The sequence below is a fragment of the Anabrus simplex genome, chromosome 2, assembly GCF_040414725.1.
Source record: "Anabrus simplex isolate iqAnaSimp1 chromosome 2, ASM4041472v1, whole genome shotgun sequence".
Taxonomy (NCBI): Eukaryota; Metazoa; Arthropoda; class Insecta; order Orthoptera; family Tettigoniidae; genus Anabrus; species Anabrus simplex.
In genome coordinates this window covers 1132919919-1132946196 of record NC_090266.1, presented here as the reverse complement: position 1 = coordinate 1132946196, position 26278 = coordinate 1132919919, and the positions used below count along the sequence as shown (strand labels likewise).

General features: G+C 37.4%; 1 protein-coding gene across 1 annotated transcript in view; it reads right to left on the bottom strand.

The window, feature by feature from the left end:
- Apoltp (Apolipoprotein lipid transfer particle) overlaps positions 1-26278 on the bottom strand; it is a 668275-nt gene that overhangs the window by 574834 nt on the left and 67163 nt on the right. Inside the window, exons 12-14 of the mRNA XM_067142082.2 lie at positions 22232-22341; positions 21879-22067; positions 13430-13558 (exon numbers count right to left, since the gene is read on the bottom strand). Coding sequence (XP_066998183.2) covers positions 13430-13558; positions 21879-22067; positions 22232-22341 — 428 coding nt within the window. The remainder of the gene's footprint in view (positions 1-13429; positions 13559-21878; positions 22068-22231; positions 22342-26278) is intronic.

Sequence of the window (26278 nt, the reverse complement as noted above, 5' to 3'; positions counted from 1 at the left end):
TAAATATATGGTCACTTTCAAACTCAAACATTTGAACAGTGAGTTTACATCAAAAACAGCCAATTGAAAATCGTCCGATGCCAGCTGCTTAAAGGATCATGTGACTGTTAAAAAATGTTATGACTATCATAATACTGATCAAGTCTTCATAAACACCTCATTTCAGTGCATCTCTGAGTTTTCATTGTATAAAATTATGGTGTTTTTCTGAAACATCCAATATTATTTGATATGGATACTGAAATAGAAGAGGTTTCTCCAGACAGGCTAAGAAGCTTATCGCTAATCCTGAAATGTGGAAAAGGGTTGTAGAAAAAAAAGGCTAAGGTAAGTTATGTAAAACATGTCAGTAGATTTTAATTTATATAGTTATTCAATTTTTATAAACAGAATATTGGATGTATATGGTGTATAAGAGTTTTAAATATTGTCAATCTCTAAATATAATGATAGAAGTTTACCACTGTTTTATTTACTTGCATATAAATTATGCTGATTTAACCTTAATTACTGGCTTAAAATAAGGCCTTAAAAGGAAGGTTTTAATGTTTGTCCTTAGTGAAGTAGGCTTTATTTAGCTTATGTTGTTAAGATGTCTGAAACTTATAAATTCCATTATGTTTGGTTCTAACTACTCAGCAAAGGAGATACCTTCATATCCAAGATATAATCACAGGCCTACTTTCAAATGCAAACTGTTAACCATGAGGAATGTAAAATATTTTCGTCATTCATTTTATACAGTTCCTGGGAAATAAAAGCAGGATGCCTTTATAATAAAGATATGCAAAGCAAGGCCACCACGACATAAACTAACTCCTGCAAAATTGCCACATTTAAAGACCTGAACATATGAATATACCGTTCAAAATCAAGCTGGAAATCTCCTCCAGATATGCAGAGAAACATTCTTGAATATTCTTACGATAACAAAGCACAGCATTATAGGGTGTTTTTTTTTGCTAATGGCTTTACATCGCACCAACAGATAATTCTTATGGCGATGATGGGATATGAAAGGGCTAGGAGTTGGAAGGAAGCGGCCGTGGCCTTAATTAAGCTACATCCGTTGCATTTGCCTGGCGTGAAAATGAGAAACCACGGAAAGCCATCTTCAGGGCTGCCGACAGTGAGGTTTGAACTCACTTTCTCCCAGATGCAAGCTCACAGCTGCGCGCCCCTAACCACACGGCCAACTCACCCGGTAGGTGTTTCTTAGATTCATAAAGGACAACTCACTTATACCTTTGGAGACATGTGCCATAAAAGGTGCCATAAAGAGCATATTTACAGAGATTTGAAAGAAACTGTTATATATTTTATAAGAAGATTCAAGGGATGTGAATCACATTACGTTAAGGGCATAAAGCCCAAGGGTATATCTAGTATTTATTGAAGATGAACATTACAGGCTTTTTGCCCAAATACATGTTCCCATTACAGAAACAAAAAATAAAAATAAACATGTAAGCACCACCCCTATAACTACCTTAACTCTAAAATCTTAATTTAATTCTGTGACCACCGGGTGAGTTGGCTGTGTGGTTAGGGGGGTGCAGCTGTGAGCTCGCACCCAGGAGATAGTGAGTTCGAATCCCACTGTCGGCAGCCCTAAAGATGGTTTTCCATGGTTTCCCATTTTCAAACCAGGCAAATGCTGGGGCTGTACCTTAATTAAGGCCACGGCTGCTTCCTTCCCATTCCTAGGCCATTCCTCTCCCATCGTCGCCATAAGACCTCTCTGTGTCGGTGCGACGTAAAGCAAATTGAAAAAAGAATGTTATGACCCCTCCCACAGGGAGAAACCAGACCACATGTGAGACGCCACCCCTATATACTATGCGTTCACTCACATGGGCGGAAAACCGGGCCGCATGTAAGCACCACCCCTATAACTACCGTAACTCTACAACCCTAACTTCAATTTGTGACCTCTCACACAGGCGGAAACCAGACCACAAGTGAGAAACAACCCTAATAACTACTGACCAGCCGTCCCCCCCCCTCTCCCGATGAGGAAGAAAAGGAACCACCCTCCCTGGAATGACACGTTCAGCCCCTCCTTACAGTCGACAAAGCTAGATCCTCACCATTCCGTTTGGTGACAGGCTACCTGTGTGCTGAAGTCCAGCATCACATGCACCCTGACTCCCTCTCTCCTTTCTTGACCTCTGTCTACTAACACTTGCCAACAACATTTGGGATAGGCCCACCCTATCCCACCCTCTTATGTTGTTCCTTCCCCCCTCCCCTATCCCCTATAACCTCTTAACCAATTATCTCTGCCTTATACATCTACCCTAACTCTTACATACACTTATTCACTCAGGACCTGCACTACTCTACTCAAGCCTCTTTGAATCAACATTTTGTCATCAGCAGAGCAATGCCTTCATACCTCTAGTTTACACTTATTCACTCAAGCTCTGACCTACTATGCTCCAAACTCGCTGACTCAAAATTTCGTCATCCGCAGAGCATGTGCCTTCATTCTTCTTGCATATCGCCTTTACCACTTACTGTAGGTTTTTGACAAAAATCAGAAACAGCTGTGCAGCAGCCTTAAAGGCAAATTCTCAGTTGTGCCAAGAGGAGGAAGATCCTAGTAGCGGTTTGTCATGACACAGGCAGAGTGTTAAATTTCACAAATTAGCACAGAGGAAATGTCGGCTTCCTCACCACTGGCTAGCAGCGGTGAAGGGGGGAGGTGAGGTGCTGGCGTGTGCCACCACAAGGAGGCACCCTAGCATATGAAAGATGCTAGGTCAGGGGAGATCGGGTGACATATGCCATCACGTACCCAGGAAGTGAGGTTGTTAAACCTTGGGTTGCTGTATTTTGCCTTTTTTGTTTTTTTGTTTTCTATTTAACACAGTTGACTGCGAGGCCAGTGGGTTTACTTTTTCCTTGTTTTTGTGTTTAGTGTTGTTATGCCCACCAGCGTGGGGTATTATGGTATCCTTATAATGTATTGCCTATGTAGTCTTGGTTTCATTGTTTTTTGTTCTTTGCTTGTTTTTTTCAATTGAGAATTTCTATTTTTCTCCGCTAAGATTGATTAGGTTGTGAAACTGTAAGATCAGGAGAAAAATAAAGGTTTCTTACTTTACCACTTACTGACTTTGCAGTTCATAATATTACATAAGCACTGACCTAACTTCCATTTAAATTCCAGTTCACTTATGAGTCATCAGTTGAGTCGTATCTCTCATTTTCTCACATTCCAACTTTATGTAATTGTTCTACTTTCCTGTTACCACACGTTAATCACTAAAACATCATTTTCTAACTTACTTACCAATACTGTTTTTAAATTACACATCCATGTCTTGAAATATCAATAATAACATGTCCTATCTTTATCACTTAAAGCTTCCAAACTACCGGGCGAGTTGGCCGTGCGTGTAGAGGCGCGCGGCTGTGAGCTTGCATCCGGGAGATAGTAGGTTCGAATCCCACTATCGGCAGCCCTGAAAATGGTTTTCCGTGGTTTCCCATTTTCACACCAGGCAAATGCTGGGGCTGTACCTTAATTAAGGCCACGGCCGCTTCCTTCCAACTCCTAGGCCTTTCCTATCCCATCGTCGCCATAAGACCTATCTGTGTCGGTGCGACGTAAAGCCCCTAGCAAAAAAAACTTCCAAATTTACAATATCTTCCCACTTCACAAATTTTCCACATTTACAATGTATCTCCACGTTTTACATTTAGATATACTCAAACCTTCTAAACTTGCTGTCCTTCACTCACACTTTACACACATTTATAACCATAAGCTATCTTACTTAACCGTCTTTAACAAACCTATTTATTTACAAATCTTTACTTCTAATTTTATTTATCACTCTTTCACACTCCTCTAATTCATTCTCATTTTACATCCTTAACTCTTTTAACTTTATTTCACATCCACTTTCAATTCTTATACCTTCAAGACTACCCCCAATAAGACCTCACCGCCGTCATTTAGCTTATTTCACACCCACATAACAGTATGCACTTTCTTCTTTTAACGTTATTCCACAAACTCTCCTTACTGTGCATAAATACCTGTTTAATTCTCCCCTTTTTCCCCGTTCTTTGATAACCCACCCTAAGATTTTTATGCTCATCCCCTTTCTCTAATATCTCCCATTTATTGGCACTCAAAAGTTTATTTCTTACCTGTTCTGTATCTTTACAATTATCTATTAAGTGTAGATCATTGCCTGTTGCCCCACATAATACACAGTGACTTTTCTTTACCCTTTGTCAACCCCTTATTCTTATATAACCCCATCAGCCACCATAGTAATCCTCCTCTCTTCAATCTATCTATATGCATAATATTTAACTCTGTCACTTCCATTACTTTAATAAAATCACTAAGCGAGTCTCTGTTCCTGCACTCTTCTATCCATCTCTCTCTGAATATCTCTAATCCTCTTTAAAAGCACCCTCTGACCCCTCACTTCTTTCTTCTTCCAGACCTCTTCCCACATGTACCCCAATCAAACCCTCACAACATATAGTTTAATTTTTTCTAGCCAGCACCCCTTATACATGCTTTTCTTTTGTTGTTTGTATGCAGCCTGAAGCACCCTTCCACCCTCTCCTCTTTTCAAACCCATCCAATATTTGAATACCCTTTTCACACACTCAACCCCTATTTCTTCCCCACACATTAATTCCACCCCAGCATTCACTGTGCACTGAGGGAGCCCATCACTGCCTTACCAAATTTACTCATGATTTCTCTTAGGTTAACCCTCTTTCCCTCCAGCCCCATACATTACCCTTCTTAGGAAGGGTAGCAGTATTAGTACTACTGATCTTAAGGTTAACCACAAGGTTTCATAGCTTATTTCTGGAAATTAAGCCACTAAAATTTTGACTATGGTTAAGGCTGCCATCCCCTTTTCCCTCGCTCTCCTAATTTGGTCATCCTATGTCCCTCTTCCGTTTAAAATCATTCCTAAATATTCAAACTTATTTACTTGTTCTATCCTCTCTCTCTGGACCATCCATTTAATTTCTTTTTTTATTCCTTTTACGATTCTGCATTACTATCACTTTAGATTTATTCCTGTTAACTTTCAGGGCCCATTCTTTTGCATATTCTGACACTGCATTTATACTTCGCTGCATCTCACCTGCAGTTAAAGTCAGCAAAACCACGTCGTCCGCAAAAATCAGTCCTGGAATCTCCATGCCAATAAGAACTGGGGCTGCCCAGTTATGCCCACCGTGTCCATCCAAAATGTCTTTAATGAATAAAATAAACAATATCGGGGATAATTTACAACCCTGTTTTAAACCCATCTTACAATCTAATGGTCTACTTAACCTGTTTTCTTCCAGCTTAACACAGCACCTGACCTCTTTGTATATTGCCTCCACTGCACATATCATCTTCCCAGAAACCCCCAACCTACCCAATTTTTCTACTAGCGCACTTCTGTTTTCTGTATCAAAAGCTTTTTCAAAATCAATTGCCGCCACATACACTTTTCCTCATTCCATACTCATGTATTTATCTAAAATCATCTTCACCAGGTGAGTTGGCCATGCGGTTAGAATTGCGTGGCTGTGAGCTTGCATCCGGGAGACAGTGGGTTTGAATCCCACTGTCGGCAGTCCTGAAGATGGTTTTCCATGGTTTCCCATTTTCACACTAGGCAAATGCTGGGGCGTACCTTAATTAAGGCCACGGCCACTTCCTTCCCACTCCTAGATCTTCCCTATCCCATCGTCACCATAAGACCTACCTGGGTTGGTGCGATGTAAAGCAAAAAAAACTTCACTATCATTATATTGTCTGCCATTCCTTTTCCCTTCCTAAATCCCCTGTAGAAAACTGACAAAACCGAATTCTCTTCAGTCCAGTCTCTTAATCTGTTTGCTAAAACTCCTGTGTAAATTTTACTTAAGAGAATCTAACAGACTTATACCCCTATAATTACTCATGATGTTTTTATTACCTTTCTTCTTGTATATTGGACATATAATTCCTGTTTCCCATTCTTTTGGGTACTTAGCCTCATCAAAAATCTTGTTAAATAACTTCACTATGCCCTCTATCAACACGCCAATTTTGCTTAATTCTTTCCTAAAACCATTGTTAATACCACTGCATCCTCCCACAGACCTACCCCTAATTTTACCTATCACTTTCATGACTTCTTCTTTTGAAATTTATTTTTCCCGTTCAAATATCGATACCCCACTATCTCTCCAAATAACTTCTTCCCCCTTCTCTCTATGCCATTTCTCCTCCCCACCCCTCCAAGTAGTTCACTAAAATGGCTCACTCACTGTTCATCCTCAATACTTAGTTTCTCAAATATCATTCCACCTTTGTTAATTCTGTTTATTCTCTCCCAAATTTTTTGCATTTTATTAATCCTACATTCTTTATTTATCACTTCTGTTTGTTCTTTCATCCATAACTTCTTTCTCTCACTGATTTCCCTTTTGTAACCTTTCCTTAAATTACAGAAAACTTCTCTTTCTGCACTCCCACCTTTTTTTTTTCTATACTCTCTTAACGCACCCATAACCCTTTTTCATAATTCCTCACACTCGTTACTGTACCAACCTCCCTGCACCCTCTCTCTTCTTTCTCCTCCTACCTCTATCTGTGCTACCCTTTTGATTGGGTATAAAATCAGCTCCAATGCAACCTCCCACCCATACCTTACTAATTGTAATTCCTCCTTTATTATTGTAACCAATTCCCATTTTGCTTTCTCTGACCATTTATATTTTACATACCCTCTCCCCAATTCTTCACTTACCGAGCTCGATAGCTGCAGTCGCTTAAGAGCGGCCAGTATCCAGTATTCAGGAGATAGTAGGTTCGAACCCCACTGTCGGCAGCCCTGAAAATGGTTTTCTGTGATTCCCATTTTCACACCAGGCAAATGCTGGGGCTGTACCTTAATTAAGGCCACGGCCACTTCCTTCCCACTCCTAGCCCTTTCCTGTCCCATTGTCACCATAAGACCTATCTGTGTTGGTGTGACATAAAGCAACTAGCAAAAAAAAAAAAAAAAAAAAAAAAATTCTTCACTCTTCATTTCTTATCCCCCCTACCCTTTTTTTTAATCAACACTCACACTAGAAAGTGATGTGATTCAACCCAGTCTCCTACCTCCATCCTTATGATTTCCTCTAACATATCTTCTGAGCTTATTACTATGTCAATGACGCTTCCTCCCTGTTCTGTAACATAAGTCAGCTTCCCATTCCTGTCGCCCTCTTTCCTACCACTCAGAATATATAAATTTCCTGCTGCACATATTTCTAAAAGTTTATCTCCATAATTGTTTATGACTGTGTCTTCACTTCTTCAACTTTTCCTCATTACCCTCCCATCTTCTGTACTGTACCCTGGGCCTTGCTCCACTATTCTTGCATTCCAATCCCCAAATAGCAACATACCATCATCTTTTTCTTCAAACATCCTTCTTATCATACTAATTTCCAGCAATAACTCCTCCAAAAATGTTTTATTTGTATATAACGAACTCTTTGGGTAGCAATATGCAAATGCTAAACTTACCTTCTCAGCCCTCCCTTCTTCCCTCCCCATATTAAATCTAATCCAGATTACTTCTTTCATCTCTATTTCGATCTCCTCTACTAGTTCACTAATCTTTTCCTTTATTAGAACCACTATTTCTCCCGGCGTTCTCCACTTATTCCGCTCCTTTCTTTTGGAGGTGGTTTACTTCAGCCTTTATTTTTAATGAGTTAACAACTGCTATCAGCCATGTTATTTACGCATTTATTACGAAACGTTTTGTTTAGAATTTCCTTTAGAGAACAGCTGTCGATGGTTATTACTGATATACTCCAACATCACCTTCGAATGTCAACAAGAGAGCTTGCAATTGCACATAGTGAGAAAACGATACCGTACCAAAGATGATCAATCACATTTTGTGGCAAACATTTGAGTTTTCTTACTCAAACAGCATCACCTAACCTAACTTAACCGCACTATATTTATTGTGGATACATATTTCTAGCGCCAGTAGATAAATACCCTTCTTGCTATAAATTTATATGATAACAGTCTTTCTGAAATTTAACAGATGCAAGAAAATATAAACTAACCTCTGAAATCAATGATGCACACTGCCATATCGTGAGGTGTATTCCATCCCTACTTCATCACAGTATTTAGCATTAAAATTAAGCAATAGTTTACTCAGCGTTTATTTTTAATGAGTTAACAACTGTTATCAGACACGGTATTTACACATTTATTACGCAAAAGGTTCTCTTTCATTTTGAATTTTCTTTACAGAACAGCAGTTGATGGGTATTATTAATCGACTCCGACATCACCTTTGAATGTCGACGAGAGAACTCGCTAGTGGACATAGTGAGGAAACTGTAATAGTGGTAAAATGGGTGAATTGTTTTACACTCAAGATTGACTCTGTGTGTAAAATGTGTACCCTCAAGATTGACTGTGTATGATATTTTAAAAAGAAGTTGTTTGTGTTTTATATGTGTTTTAAGTGAAAATGTTATGTTCCTTTTGTGTGTGAATTCTAAGGGGAAAATATGAAGATTTTTAGGGTTGTTGGTTTTCGGTGATTTCATTATGTGTAGATAAATTTTTTTTACGTAAAGTTTTTTGTCCTCATAACTTTCAGGGCATGGTGTAGTCACACGTGCTGGGTTTGGTAGGAAGCTTTGAGTAATTTCCGGTTGCATCAGAATGAAAATTTCTCAAAACTATGCCCGGTATGTGGTCATTGGTTTCCTCTGGGCCCTTATTGGCCAAAATAAAATCTTTTCCTATTGGTGAATGTAAGAAATGCGGGTGCGCTAATTGGTTGCTTCGCGATTTCACCCCTTCCGGCGGTTGGCCACTTGGCCAGAGCCAAGCTTGTTCCCTCTGACTTCTTGTTTTGACCGGCGATGGGAGAAGTTGCCTCCTCTTTCTGATGGGTATCCTGGCCCTCCATGGTAAGCACTATCTCGTTCTTGTTTTGGATCTTTAACTTTCAAATGTAGTTTTTAATTTAATTTTCTTTAACCTCCAGAGTTTACCCGGGATTTCTCCCATATGCCAGTTTTAATTTCACATGACTTAGTCTTTGTGGCTAGTCATACTCTTTTTGTTTTAGAGACATTCCCCTTTTCCTTTTGGCTTTATTAATTGTGTTGTAATTATATAGAATTTCATTACCTTCTCTTGGTTTATTGTATAAAATATGTAAATCTTTAGTTTCCCTTGGGTTGCCTCTAAGTAGTTCCGTTTCGTCTTAACATACTCTCGTTTGGGATAAGCTCCTTATTACAAGTTATAAATCTCATTTTTCAACCGTATTGGAGTTCAGAGTAATAAATTATTATATTTATAATATATTTGAGGAACCACCTTTCCAATACACAAAATCCTTATGTTTAGGATGAAACCATTAAATCACAAATTGGACATGTTTCGCTCAATCTTAGTGAGCATTATCAGCAATAGAAAACCTAAAACATTGGTAGGTCAGGGCCCTGATCCTGGTGTATATCACAAAAGAATGTCTAAAATACATTGGTAAAATGTATGAATTTAACACTTTAAATAAGATTATTTATGTCTATTAAAACAAAAATTAATCATTCAAATTGTTTAAAATGTAAAACGGAATGGATGGCTTAAATGTTAAAAATAGTTTATGGTAATTAGATGTTCTTAAAAATCGTTGTCCATATTATAAGCTCCTTACTCGGAAGTGTTTTAGAGAAGGTTGCTTCCTGAGCACGCTCTGGGGTAAGATTTAATTATCTTCACCTTTTCTTTCCTTCTTTGCGTATTAACATGTAGGTGTGATTTGTGAGTGTGTGCTCTTTCATTTAAATGTATTTGGTTAAAGTGTTTCTGAATATTTCTGTAAGTTATTTTAAACTCACCGCCATGAAGCTTGTATGCATCTCTCTAAATTTGCTGTGTTAAACTCGACTTGCGTCATTGGTGGCTCCGATTGTAATGTTGTTATTATTATTATTATTATTATTATTATTATTATTATTATTATTATTATTATTATTATTACAGTAAATTGTAATACGTAAATTGAATCACAGCTAATTTTTTTCACCAGCAATGCCAATACCTTCTCACCACCCGGGTAGGGTCCCAACCGCTTCCCATCTCCGTTCCCTTAGTTGTCATGTTGCCTAACCCAGTAGTTGCATTCTAATGTTTTCCTGTATTTGTCGTGCGTGAGTTTTCGATTTTGTTTGATCACGTCTGAAAATTATTATTCTCCCTTATAACTTTAATTATTATTATTATGTTTTAATTTTTGCGTTTGTGTACACTGTTAAAGGTTACATAATTAAAGTTTTAAGGGAGAATAATAATTTTCAGATGCGATCAAACAAAATGGAAAACTCACGCACAACAAATACAGGGAAACATTAGAATGTAACTACCAAGTTAGGCAACATGACAACTAAAGGAACGGAGATGGGAAGCGGTTGGGACCCTACCCGGGCGGTGAGAAGGTACTTGCATTGCTGATGAAACAAAATTAGCAGTGATTCAATTTACGTATTACAATTTACTGAAATAATAATAATAATAATAGTAATAATAAATAAAAATAACATTACAGTCGGAGCCATCAATGATACAAGTTAAGTTTAATACTGTAAATTTAGAGAGATGCAAACAAGCTTCATGGCGGTGAGTTTAAAATAACTTACAGAAATAATCAGAAACATTTTAACCAAATACGTTTAAAGGAAAGAGCACATGCTCACAAATCACACCTACATGTTAATACATAAAAAAGGAAAGAAAAGGTGAAAATAATTAAATCTTAACCCAGAGCACACTCAGGAAGCAACCTTCTCTAAAACACTTCCGAGTAAATAGCTTATCCCGAACCAGAGTATGTTAAGACGAAACGGAACTACTTAGAGGCAACCCAAGGGAAACTAAAGATTTAAATATTTTATACAATAAAACCAAGAAAAGGGGAAGGAAATTCTATACAATTACAACACAATTAATAAAGCTAAAAGGAAAAGAGGAATGTCTCTAAAACAAAAAGAGTATGACTAGCCACAAAGACTAAGTCATGTGAAATTAAAACTGGCATATGGGAGATATCCCGGGTAAACACCGGAGGTTAAAGAAAATTAAATTAAAAACTACATTTGAAAGTTAAAGATTCGAAACGAGTACGAGATAGTGCTTACCTTGGAGGGCTGGGAGACCCATCAGAAGGAGGAGACAATTTCTCCCGTCGCCAGTCAAAACAAGAAGGCAGAGGGAACAAGCTTAGCTCTGGCCAAGTGGCCAGCTGCCGGAAGTGGTAAAATCACTAAGCAACCAATTAGCGCACCCGCATTTCTTACATTCACCAATAGGAAAATATTTTATTTTCGCTAATAAGGGCCCAGAGGAAACTAATGACCACATACCGGGCGTAGCTTCGAGAAACTTCCATTCTGATGCAACCGTAAATTAATTGAAGCATCCTACCAAACCCGGCATGTGTGACTACTGTGCCCCAAAACTTATGACAAAACCCTTTACGTAAAAAAAAAAAATCTACACATAATAAAATCGCTAAAATCGAACAACCCTAAAAGTCTTCACATTTTCCCCTTAAAACACATGTAAATAAAATAACAATTTTCACTTAAAACACAAGTAAAAAACAAACATCATCTTTTTAAAATATTATATACAGTCAATCTTGAGGGTACACATTTTACACACAGAGTCAATCTTGAGGGTAAAACAATTCACCCATTTTACCACTATTACTGAAACGATACCGAAGCTGATCGATCGCATGCAACATAATTGCTGGGGTGCATAAATATCGGTAACAGAAAAAAATTGCTCGTAATAACGGATATGTCACTGATAGGACTCTCGTTTTAACCGAAGGATAATAAACAGTTTAATATAGGAATTTTGAAGGGACAGAGAAAAATTGTCATTATAACGAGGTTCTTGTTATATGCTGTACTCTCTATAGTGGAATTGTAATGTATATGCAGTGGTAGAACCTGACATGAGAGGACTATGTAATCAACAGAACTGTATTATTAATTAACTTGTTTTAGAACATTCTTCTACCCTCAGCAAATTATCTTGCTTCAGTGACTCTATTTAAGGCATAAAACAGCACTAGAGAATTCAGCGAGTTGTGTCCTCTTTGAAGGAAATGCAAGCCTTTCATATTGTGCAACAACAGACAAGAGCTTGAGGTATTTCCCTGACTCTATGCATTAGGCAGTTGTTATGTATGTTTGGACCAACGTAAGTGTGCAATAATTTTTTCACTCATGAGACTTGCTAAGTCCAAATCAAGAAGGTCATTGTCAGATTACAACCAAGTGTGCAGTCTTAGATTTAATATTTCTTAGTCAATACATCCCAATTTTGATAAGCTTGTTAAAGAAAAGAGAATCTGAAAATTCAGGAAAGTATAATGGTAATCAGCAGCATATGAATGTGCATAATAATAATTTACATTATATTCCCTTACTTATTTTTTGCCATATTAAATAATTAGATGGGCATAGATGACTTATTCTTTATCAAAAGGTTTTGTTAAATATTAAATGTCTCTTAATATAGAGTAAAATATGAATTATTTATCATTTGTAAACAATTTTTTTTATTTCAAATAGTTAAGAGACAGAATATCCAGAAACTAAAATACACCCTATCAACTGCTGTCTACATTTCACGAATTCCCCAAACAAGTCTACTGTGAGGAGATCAAGCAGAGTGAGGTGATGTCACAGCACTGCTTACTATCCTCTTCTGCTATATAACACTCTTCAGAGTCCAAATAAATTACCTATAATCATACCTTTTTCCCAATATGCCTTCATTTTGCCTAGCTGCCTAGATGGAACACAAGTAGAGTTTCTAACTCACAAAATTCGTGGTTTCAGTCCTGATTTCTGATGGGCAAACAAAACTTTTACCACTTTCTATCACAAATGTTGGCATGCTGAAGACCTCTTGTGGCACACTTTGGGTCTACCTGACTACATTAACTCATCATTAAGAATAACACAGAAAAGGTTTGCTTTGCTGCTAGATAGTAACATGATAGATGAACTGGAACTGGTGAGACATTATTATTATTATTATTATTATTATTATTATTATTATTATTATTATTATTATTATTATTATTATTATCATCATCATATCATCATCATCATCATCATCATCATCATCTGCAAAATCAGATTTTAAAAAATGGTTTAAGTTTCTTTCTCCACTCACTAGCTGATTACATGGTAGGATTTTAGTCTTTTGTACACATTTCTTTTTGAAAACAAACAATTATTATTATTAACCTGTCTTTAGAACACTTGACCACTACATTCTCCATCCACTTCCAAACCTCAATTTCTTTAAAGAAATACCCATGCATTATTTTCTTTCATAACATACCTTTCCAGAGAGCAGCTGCTTTAATCTTTCCACTGGATTTATAGATGCTAATGCTTTCTGTATTTCTTCATCACCAATAAAGGAATGGTGCTTAAGTTCATTACCAAACACCTTGAATCCAAAGGATGCCTGCAAAGAAATGTATATATATTAAATACAGCATCCAACTATCCTGCAGAAAAAGAAAAACCCAGTGGACATGCCATCTAGCCTGCAAGTCCAAAGAGAGACTGGTGAAGTAGGCACTCGATGGGAAGCGGAATACCAGGCGTCCCATAGGATGGCCACGACAACATTGTATGGGTGAACTGGCGAAGGACCTGACAGCCATCGGCCTTGACAACACCTAAAGGAACCATGGAAAGAGCAAAGGGGAATGGAAGCAGTTTGTGAATGCAACACATGGTCTGCAGGGCCTGTAATCGATAAATTTTGCATATTGTATTGTAAAGTACAGAATATGTATTGTTTCATAAGCACATACAAAAACAACAACAAAGCTTGACTTTGCTGTCTGTTTAGAGTATTCAATGAAGATTCTGCTGAAAATGATATGAGTAAAGAATTGGAATCACAGATAAGGCTTTTTGCAGATGATTTTATATTGTATAGAGTAATAAATAAGTTATAGGACTGTGAGCAACTGAAAAAAAAAAGACCTTGACAAAGTTGTGAGATGGACATGGTAAACAGGGAGAAAGGTCAGGTTGTAAGTTTCACCAAGAGAAGTCCTCTCAGTTTTAATTACAGGATTGATGGGGTCAAAGCACCTCATGCGGATCACTGTAAGTACTTAGGTGTTAACATAAGGAAAGATCTTCAATGGAGTAATCACATTAATGAGGTTATAAATAAAGCTTACAGATCTCTTCATATGGTTATGAGAGTATTTACAGGTTGTAGTAAGGATATACAGGAGAGGGAGAAAAAGTCGTTGGTAAGACTCCAATTAGAGTATGGTTCCAGTGTATGGGATTCTTACTAGGATTACTTGATTCAAGAATGGGAAAAGATCCAAAGGAAAGCAGCATGATTTGTTCTGGGTGATTTCTGACAAAACAGTACTGTTACAAAAATATTGCAAACTTTTGGTTGGTAAGAACTAAGAGTAAGGAGGTGAGATACTCAGGTTGCCAATGGAAAGGTGACATGGGATGACATTAGTAAACAAATAAGCTTGAATGGCATTTTTTAAAGTAGGAAGGACCATAAAAGGATGCTAAAGCTGGAATTCAAACGAACAAATTGGGGAAAATACTCATTTACAGGAAGAGGAATTAGAGATGTCTGATGGATTTCCAAGTTCTTTTAAATAATTTAAGAAAAGAATAGGTAAACTGTCTTCTGGGCAACAGCCCGAATTGCAGATCAGTGGTGACTGACTGAAATGTTCTCATCAGTGCAATTTATTTAATTATTTATTTATTTATTTATTTATTTATTTATTTATTTATCTGGACAGAGTTCTCCTCCATATTCAACAGACACTATGTATGAATTGAGTAAATGAATGGCTGCATGAATGAATGAATGAATGAATTAATTAATTAATGACTGCATAACTGAATTGTATTCAAGCATGCATGAATGAATGAATGAACACTCTCTCCCAATCATGGATGACCACTAACTGAGGAGGGAGCATTTCTAATTGAATGAGTCAATGAATGAATGCATGGATGAATTTATGTACAAATGCATGAATGGATGAATTAAATGAACTCGGCCTATAGCTACGAAGCACCAGCAGCTACGGAGAAACTATCCCATACAGAGTGAATGAATGGATAAATGGATAGAAACTCTTCACTCCCAGTAACAGATAACCAGTAAATGCAGAGAGTGCTCTCATTATTGAATGAATGGTTTTTTTTTTTTTGCTAGGGGCTTTACGTCGCACCGACACAGATAGGTCTTATGGCGACGATGGGATAGGAAAGGCCTAGGAGTTGGAAGGAAGCGGCCGTGGCCTTAATTAAGGTACAGCCCCAGCATTTGCCTGGTGTGAAAATGGGAAACCACGGAAAACCATCTTCAGGGCTGCCGATAGTGGGATTCGAACCTACTATCTCCCGGATGCAAGCTCACAGCCGCGCGCCTCTACGCGCACGGCCAACTCGCCCGGTATTGAATGAATGAATGGGGTAATGAATGATTGAATGAGTGAATGAATGTTCTCATCCTACAGCTATGGAACACCAGCAGCTGAAGAAGAAACATTCCATCTATTGGACCCTGACCCAATTTAACAATTAATTACATTATGGAGTACTAATGACAATGACAATACAATGATACTAATACCACTACTAACTATACTAATTACCTCCACTGACAGATTCTTAACTAACCGATTCATAACTCAAACATCCATCTATCCATAGTCTGCTCTACCCACATTACACGAACATACAACTTTCTTCTATAGACATTTCTAATTACAATTAATAATTTACTGATATTACTAGGCTTATACCATTCTTTAATTATCATCCTATCATTCTATAGCCATTCTCATCGTCACCATATGTTATTCGTTGCTATTCAAACATTTCCTTCTAACCACTAGGATTTCTTTACAGGATTTCAGCATGTGAAATTCTTCTTTATGTTCACTACAAAGAAGGAACCTTACTGTATCCTTCCCTCTAATCCATCCATAATTCTTATAAATTCCCATCATCCATCAGATCAAACCTCGTGTTTCTCTTCTATTTACATTCACAATGTTAATGCGAATACCCCAACTTGTTGTGTTTGAGTCATCAGTCCACAGACTGGTTTGATGCAGCTATCCATGCCACCCTATCATGTGATAACCTTTTCATTTCTATGCAACTACTGCATCCTACATCTGCTCTAATCTGCTTGTCATATTCATACCTTGGTCTACCCCTACCATTCTTACCACCTACACTTCCTTCAAAAACCAACTGAACAATTCCTGGGTGTCGTAAAGTGTGTCCTATCATTCTATCTCTTCTTCTCAGCAAATTCAGCCAAATCAATCTCCTCTCACCAATTCGATTCAGTATCTCCTCATTCGTGATTCGATCTATCCATCTCACCTTCAGCATTCTTCCGTAACACCACATTTCAAAAGCTACTATTCTCTTTCTTGAGGTCGACGCTAATTAGGAACTAATATTTAGAGGCCCCATGAAGAAAAGAAGAAGAAGATTCTCTTTCTTTCTGAGCCACGTTTCACTTCCATACAATGCCACGCTCCAGACAAAAGTCTTCAGAAACGTCTTTCTAGTCCAGCCCCGCAGTGTAGGGGAAACACATCCACCTGTCACCCAATGGCACTGGGTTTGATTCCTGGCCAGGTCAGTGGTTTTTAATTATAAATGATTAATATCCCTGGCCTGGGGACTGGATGTTTGTGTCGTCCTTGATGTTTCTTTCTTCACATTCAACACTCTACACTACCGCAATTCAACTTACACGCAGGTCCATATATGATGAAAGTCATGGCATAAAATCTACAGAGGCCGACGCCACGAACAAAAAACATCTAATTCCTATATCAATGTTTGAAGTGAGCAAATTCATTTTCTTAAGAGCGCTCTTCCTTGCTTGAGCTAGTCTGCATTTTATGTCCTCCTTATCAATCAATCACTACTGATCTGCATTTAGGGCAGTCGCCCAGGTGGCAGATTCCCTATCTGTTGTTTTCCTAGCCTTTTCTTAAATGATTGCAAAGAAATTGGAAATTTATTGAACGTCTCCCTTGGTAAGTTATTCCAATCTCTAACTCCCCTTCCTATAAACGAATATTTGCCCCAATTTGTCCTCTTGAGTCCCAACTTTATCTTCATATTGTGATCTTTCCTACTTTTGAAGACACCATCCAAATGTATTCGTCTACTGATGTCCTCCCATGCCATCTCTCCACTGACAGCTCGGAACATACCACTTAGTCAAGCAGCTCGCCTCCTTTCTCCCAAGTCTTCCCAGCCCAAACTTTGAAACATTTTTGTAATTCTACTCTTTTGTCGGAAATCACCCAGAACAAATCGAGCTGCTTTCCTTTGGATTTTTTCCAGTTCCTGAATCAAGTAATCCTGGTAAGGGTCCCATACACTGGAACCATACTCTAGTTGGGGTCTCACCAGAGACAAATATGCTCTCTCCTTTACATCCTTACTACAACCCCCAAATACTCTCATAACCATGTGCAGAGATCTGTACCCTTTATTTACAATATCATTTATGTGATTACCCCAATGAAGATCTTTCCTTATATTAATACCTAGGTATTTACAATGATCCCCAAAGGGAACTTTCACCCCATCAACACAGTAATTAAAACTGAGAGGACTTTTCCTATTTGTGAAACTCACAACCTAACATTTATCCCCGTTTATCATCATACCATTGCGTACTGTCCATCTCAAAACATTTTCGAGGTCATTTTGCAGTTGCTCACAATCTTGTAACTTATTTATTTATTACTTCTACCCAAGTAATAATATTCATCTACTTCCTTTAAGACTTCATTTCCTAATCTAATATTTCCTGCATCTCCTGCCTTCGTTCGACTGCACTCCATTACTTTTGTTTTGGACTTATTTATTTTCATCTTGTACTCCCTAAACAAGACTTCGTCTATACCACTCAACAGCTTCTCGAGATCTTCTGCAGTCTCAGATAAAATAACAATATCATCGGCAAATTTCAAGGTTTTGATTTCCTCTCCTTGGATTGTGATTCCCTTTCCAAATTCCTCCTTGATTTCCTTTACTACCTGTTCTATATAAACACTGGAAAGGAGGGGGGACAAACTGCAGCCTTGCCTGACTCCTTTCTGGATTGCTGCTTCCTTTCCAAACCCCTCAGTTCTTATCACTGCAGACTGATTTTTATACAGATTGTAGATAATTCTTTGTTCTCGGTATCTGATCCCAATCATCTTCAAAATCTTAAATAGCTCGGTCCAATCAACATTATCGAATGCCTTTTCTAGATCTACGAACGTCATTTACGTGGGCTTGTCCTTCTTAATTCGATGTAAAGTCAGGATTGCTTTATGTGTTCCTACATTTCTTCTGAAGCCAAATTGATCTTCCCCCAACTCATCTTCAACTTGTCTTTCCACTGTTCTGTAAATAATACATGTTAAAATTTTGCAGGCATGATACTAAACTAACGGTGCGGTAGTTTTCACACTTGTCAGCACTGGCTTTCTTGGGAATAGGTATAACAACATTCTGCCAAAAATCGGATGGCACTTCTCCTGTCTCATACATCTTACACACTAAATGGAATAACCTTGCCATGCTGGTTTCTCCTAAGGCAGTCAGTAATTCAGACGGAATGTCATCAATTCCAGATGCCTTGTTCCTATTTAGGTCTCCCACAGCTCTGTCAACCTTTGACCTCAAAATTAGGTCTCCCAATTCATCAGGATCAACAGCCTCTTCATGTTCCTGAACCAAATTTTTTTTTTGCTAGGGGCTTTACGTCGCACCGACACAGATAGGTCTTATGGCGACGCAGAACCAAATTATCTACATCTTTACCTTGATACAACTGTTGGATATGTTCTTGTCATCTTTCTGCTTTTTCGTCTTTCCCTAGAAGTGGCTTTCCATCTGAGCTCTTAATATTCATACACCTAGATTTCCTTTCTCCAAAGGTTTCCTTGATTTTCCTGTATACAGCATCTACCTTTCCTAGGACCATACAGCCTTCGACATCCTTGCACTTCTCCTTCAGCCATTTTTCCTTAGCTACCTTGCACTTTCTGCCCACTTCATTCTTTAATTGCCTGTTTCTTTTCCTCCCTCTTCATTTCTAGCATTCTTGTATTTTTGTCGTTCATCAGTCATCAATGGTTGAACCATTTCCCATTATTTGCTTTATACTCTAAGTACTCTAATCTATTTGTGACTCCACTTGACATCCATCTATGTCCATTGTTCATTCTTTGCTCATTTACAACCCTTTTTACAAATCAGAACTTTTGTCTTGGAGATGTTAATTTTTAATGACCATTTTTTGAAAACTCTGCCACAGCATTTCATTTAGTCCTTGCGTAACATGTTCCTTGAAACAATCCCTCACACTCTTTTCTTTCAACTTGTCTAGATCCCATCTCCTTGCATTCCTTACTTTCTTCAATTTCTTCAACTTCAGATGACATTTCATGACCAACAAGTTGTGGTCAGAGTCCATGTCTGCTCGTGGGAAAGTTTTACAATCCAATACCTTGTTTCTGAATCTCTGCCTAGTCATAATGAAGTCTATTTGATACATTCCTGTACCTCCAGGTCTTGTCCACGTATACAACCATTGTTTGTGGTGTTTGAACCAAGTACTGGAAAGGACTAAATTATGATCAGTGCAGAATTCAACCAGCCAACTTCCTCTTTCGTTCCTTTGTCCCGATCCGAATTCTCCTACTGTATTACCTTCTCTTCCTTGGCCTACCACTGCATTCCAGTCTCCCATCACAATTAGATTCTCGTCACCTTTTACATATTGTATTAAATCTTCTATCCCTTCATATATTCTTTAGATCTCCTCATCATCCGCTGAACTAGTAGGCATATAGACCTGCACTATTGTGGTGGGCATTGGTTTGGTGTCTATCTTGACAACAATAATTCTTTCACTATGCTGGTCATAGTAGCTTACGCGTTGCCCTATTTTTTTATTCATTATTAAACCAGCTCCTGCATTTCCCCCTTTGATTTTGTGTTGATAATTCGGTAGTCACCTGACCAGAAATCCTGTTCTTCCTGCCAAGGTACTTCACTTACACCAACTACAATTAACTTTAGTCTATCCATCTCCCTTTACAGATTCTCTAACCTACCACAACAATTCAAACTTCTAACATTCCATGCTCCAACTCGCAGAATGTCAGAATCCATCTTCCTGAAGATCGCCCTCTCTCATTCTCTACTCCCCATAGTTCAGCTCCATATAACATTTAATTTTTCACTACAGCTTGCAGGACATTTTTCTGAATCTTATAATCTATATCTGGGAATTTATTTTCAAGATTTCAAATGCTGCAAGACCTTTCCAATTTGCCTGTTTTAGTTTTATCTGGTGGAACCATTTCCCATTATTTGCTTTATACTCTAAGTACTCTAATCTATTCGTAACTCCACTTGACATCCATCTATGTCCATTGTTCATTCTTTGCTTATTTACAACCCTTTTTACAAATCAGAACTTTCATCTTGGAGATGTTAATTTTTAATGACCATTTTTTGAAAACTCTGCCACAGCATTGATACTATTTTGCATGCCTCTGATCATTAACATCATCTGCAAAAATTAGGCCACTTTTCTCCTCCATGAAAAATAACAAAAATAAAATAGGAGATAGCTTACACCGTTTTTTCAAACCCAATTTAGATTCTATTTGACCTCATACTACCTACTCTAATACTACATTGCTCTCCTCCATAGATCGCCTCAATCGCTTGTATCAAGAGTGTAATTAAATTGATCAGTGGAAAAAGAAACTAATTTTTTCTCACTTTTAGGGGAAGGAAAATCCTGTTTCCTGTCAAAATAATATTACTTATTCCTCTGATTTCTGGTCACATTAGCCATTTTGCTGCTATCAGTGTGATGGATAGCTCAAAACAACATATTGTGGAATAAATTCTGCAAAATCAGATTTAAAAAAAAATGGTTGTTTTCTCCACTCACTAGCTGACTTTATGGTAGGATTTTAGTCTTTTTCCCGTTCACCTTTAAGTTATAGGCAGTTAAAAAACTTTTCAAATATCATAGTTCTATTTGACTATGATTACATGCACATTCACAAAGTACTATAGTTCTTTAACAATATTTGATCAACTGCATAACATAATTGTTGAGGTACATAACTGTTGATATCGTGGATCAGAGCCAGATGACCTCCGCTTTTACATGGAATATGAACTGCAGGGACGAGACTTCTCATTTCAAAATCCCACGTGCAAAACTTAACCACATTAGTGTCCAGCCAGCGATAAATTTCGAACTGGAAATCCCTTTGTATCTGAAGTTGCTCTGTTCTCCCCTCCCCACTTCTTTCACCTTACACTCCACCACATTTCTAATAGTACTAAAATTTAAAATGAATATTTAATTAAACAAATATTCAGTATGATATATTAACTACATATGCCAGAACAAACCACATGCTTCTGAGTAGCCCATCATAGACTACCTACTGTGATAGTCTGTGTGACTTATCAATTTCTAACATTTACTGGGTATAAATAATTACAAACACATCTTGAAGTAAACTGAGATTAGGTACATGCAACCCAAAATTCAAGTTTACATTATTGCTCACATTTTTATATCTGTTATAATTAATTCATGTAATGCATCTTCAAGACTTGCCCATTAGGTAGATATACTGGTAATAAATATAACTGAATTCTCATTTTCTTAACCTAAAAATGTTTGTAAGATACACTGCTTATATACATACCTTTGGAATATCAAAATTGTTGTCGATGATATTGGGTATTTGTTTCACTTGATCTTTCAAGTCATTTTCTGCACTTCGAATAAACCGGAACCTCTGTAGCTGCTCATTAATCTTTTTACTGCTCATGGGCCCTTTAGGCCCAAATAGAGCTTCAATGTAATGTTCAAATCCTTCCATACGACCTGCTACCTTCAAAAGAAAATTAGAAGAAAGGAAAGAACCATATATTTTTTAGTAATAATGTCAAACCTTTACAACATTAAAATTTTTCACCAGAAGGTAAATGTTATGTTAATTCTATAGTTTATAATAGTGAAAATGTGAATTATAAATAGGTGTACCCATATTCATACCTCAAATACATTTATTGAATGTCCAAATAGATCCACAGTAACATTCAGATTCGCTGATCTGGGAATATAAGATTTTGGTGAGAAGATAACATTGCTTTCATAGTTTCCTCCTGGAATATAATAAACATTTGATTAGGACACATTTGTTTAGGTTCTCACATCTTGGGATCTAGTTCCTTTCAGTACCAAAAATTCCAATACTCTAATGTCTCTTAAGACTGATGATAACAATGATTTTACTGGTTTACTATCCCATGCATTGCTCTAGATTTTAAGAGATGACTCATGAGCAAAAACCTCATACGAAGTCCCTAATAGCTATATTATTCAATGTGGCCTTTGGTATGTTCCTTTAAGAATGCTTGCACTTCAGTCCCCAAACTACTTCGGGCCTCTCAAACTACTGTTATTTTACATGTCACACATGCTCAGTTACTGAAGTAAACACATCCAGATACATTAACTTTAATTGATGAGTAAAAATTTTCTCTACAATAGAAATACACATTCCTTCCACTGATACCACATTTCATCATCCATACAATACATTACCATTATTTTCTTGAAAAATGTAAGGGCCTCATAAAAATGGACATGTAAGATTTTTAGAAAATTATATTGTAATTTATAAAATAATGAATAAAAAATTTTGAAAAATTTCCTTTTCATTTCAAAATGAAAATGCATGGATGAGAGGATTAAAGTGACATAATCCAATGACCTGCATTTCTCACATTTAAATGGCTTGACATGCCACAGACCTCAGCCAGGATCAAACCTACTACCTTGGAAGTAGAAAGACAACTTCTACCGCTATGAACGGGGCTTTGATAATGTTGTTATCATCATTCAAGAGGGTATTAAACACATGGTATTATAAAATCTTCGATTAATCAAGGATAATTCATGGTTTCACACAAGAAATTTTTCATATAACTGTCATTATGTGTATCATCAACATAGGACAATCTATATTTTCATACACATTACTTAAAATTGAAAGTACAACACCAGGAAGATATGCACTGTATTAGTTTTTAATACTTATCAGATAAAATGTTATAAATATGGGTCTGTCCATGAAAAATAAAAAGGAAATGGAAAAAATGCATGCATTTTAAACATTCCCACATTATTCTACTTGCAGAGCTTTGTAGCCAGACCATCAATGTACTGAGTTATGATAGTCATTAACATCTAACTGCCATTGTTTAACTGTATAGCAACTGGTTGAATTTTCATTGCACCGGGCGAGTTGGCCATGCGCGTAGAGGCGCGCGGCTGTGAGCTTGCATCCGGGAGATAGTAGGTTCGAATCCCACTATTGGCAGCCCTGAAGATGGTTTTCCGTGGTTTCCCATTTTCACACCAGGCAAATGCTGGGGCTGTACCTTAATTAAGGCCACGGCTGCTTCCTTCCACTCCTAGGCCTCTCCTATCCCATCGTTGCCATAAGACCTATCTGTGTTGGTGCGACGTAAAGCCCCTAGAAAAAAAAAAAATTTCATTGCGATTTTGTAACGATACTAATACCATATAAATCTTAGAATCAACCTTGATTCTGAGATATTAGAGAACTACACTCACCCAACCCACAATTTAGAAGTATTTTATAGAAGAATTCTTTTAGAATTTGTTTTACGTCGCACTGACACAGATAGGTCTTATGGCAACAATGGGATAGGAAAGGCTTAGGAGTGGCAAGGAAGCGAACGTTGCCTTAATTAAGGTACATCCCCAGCATTTGCCTAGGGTGGAAATGGGAAACCACGGAAAACCATCTTCAGAGCTGCCGACAGTGGGGTTCGAACCCACTATTTCCCGAATTCAAACCGATTGTTACGTGACCCAAACCACGCGGCCACTTGCTCGGTAAGTAATTTATAGAGTGATTTAACAGTTCAAAATGACTTATTATAAATACATGCTTTATGAATTTGAATACCTGCTATTTTTTTTAAATCTCATTCTAACATGTTATGGTACAGAGTCACAGAAAGATCCTGATGCACTAAAAGTACTGAGCCCTTAAATGTTTGGGGATCACTCATTTAAGATATGAAAAAATTCTTTATTCATTGGACATTCCTATCTAAGCAATACATAGGAACAAAGAGGTGCAAAATCTAAATAATATAAAATAACATGCCCTGACTGACCGACTGATTCAACGTCGCCAAGCCAAAACTACTCAACATAAAGAAATGAAATTTTGAGGATACATTCATATTACAATGTAGGTGCACACTAAACTAAGGGAGGATTTTTGGATATTCCATTGCTAAGGGGGTGAACTTTTAAAATGAGTGTATATATAACTCAAAAACTTAACAGTTTAAATACGAGAAAATTGGTATTTGGAATTTCTTTAAAAATAAGGAAACGCGTTTTTTTTCGTTTCCAGAAAATCCTCTGAAGGGGTGTGAAAAAAAGGTGAAAAATGGGTTGAGTACCTTTAATGAGGACTAGCGAATGTACCCGTGCTTCGCTACGGTATTCTACATTGTATTCGGTTATCGAAGTAAATAGTGTACATGCAGTAAATAAGATTGTTTTAAAATTGCATGTCTCTTAGCGTTATCCGAGAAAGAGCATGGGGAGTTCCCCGTACGTTGTTTCCAATGTGAAGTGTTTGTTACGGATTTGTGATATAACGGCAGGCTCACTTGCCTACTGCCATTCACAATCGAGTTGGGATGATTACGTTATAATTGCAGGCCCCATTGCCTACTACGCGGACAGAATCGATTTGGGGAGTTTTCGTTAATATGGCAGCCCCCTTTCCTACTTCCAGACAGATTACAGTTGAGGAGTTTCTATTATAATGGCAGGCAATTACCCTACTATCACTCGAAATTGAGTTATGCAGTTATCATTATAATGCCAGGCCCATTTTCCTACTGCCAGCCAGCTTACTGCCAGTCACACCAAGTTGGTGAGTTTCCATCAAAATAGCAGGCCACTATGCCTAATGCCAGTCACATTTTAGATGAGGACATTTCTTTATAATGATAGGCACCCTTGCCTACTGCCAAACACAATCGGGTAGGGGAGTTTTAAACAAAACTGCATGCTCACTTGCCTTCTGCAAGTCAAATCGAGAAGGGAACTATTCATTACAATTGTAGGCTTTCCTTACTAATGACAGTTACACAGGAGTTGGAGAAGGAACCCTTTCCTACTGTCAGTCAAAGTCGGTGTGGGGAGTACTGATTACAATAGCAGACCCACCCTTTCTCGATCGCTAAAAATCGACATCAGTGAATATATATAGATCGACATACGAAAGTATATGCGTGTTTACAATATTGAAGACCTTCATTTACAGATTAACTGCTACTAAACGTACGTCATATCGACAAAGGATTATACCATAAGACACGCCGGATTTAGTGGCCTAAATGGCTGGTCCTATGATATGTCATCTATTCTTGGGTCAGACTGAGTTAGAAACGTGGAACAGGGTAAAGGTTTTGTAAGATTATCTCACATTACATTACTTTTCGGATACATACATAGCTTTTGGCTCACATATGGCTACTGGGTGGGCCAATTTTCGTGAAGAGTTTAATGATTCTGTATTTCATATAAGTAATTGAAAGTATGAATTATGCATGTGAAAATTCCAAATTGACTTAACATCGATTAAAGAGAAAAATCAAACGTAAAAGGGATACAAATACGGCAAAAAGTCATAAGACCACGGTTGTAGATAATTCCAAATTGAACGGAGATTGTGCAATCCGTTATGTGATAGGAATTTCCGAAGGTGTGCACCATCATTAAAATTGCCTGCATATTTCAATATTCTTCGGGGATAAAAAGTGAAAATTTTAATGATCTAGGATGTTTTCCGTTCGTTACAGGCTAAAACGTATAATTTTGTCAAATTTCAATTATCTTCTTTTTCTCCTGGCAGATTATGGCGCAATTTCGATTTTGTGCGAGGCGGGTAAAAATTAGTACTTTCAGGAAACTAAACCAAAAATTATGGAGATGGTCATTATTACCCCTTAAACGGAAAGCTGTACGAAAATTTCGCCAAAA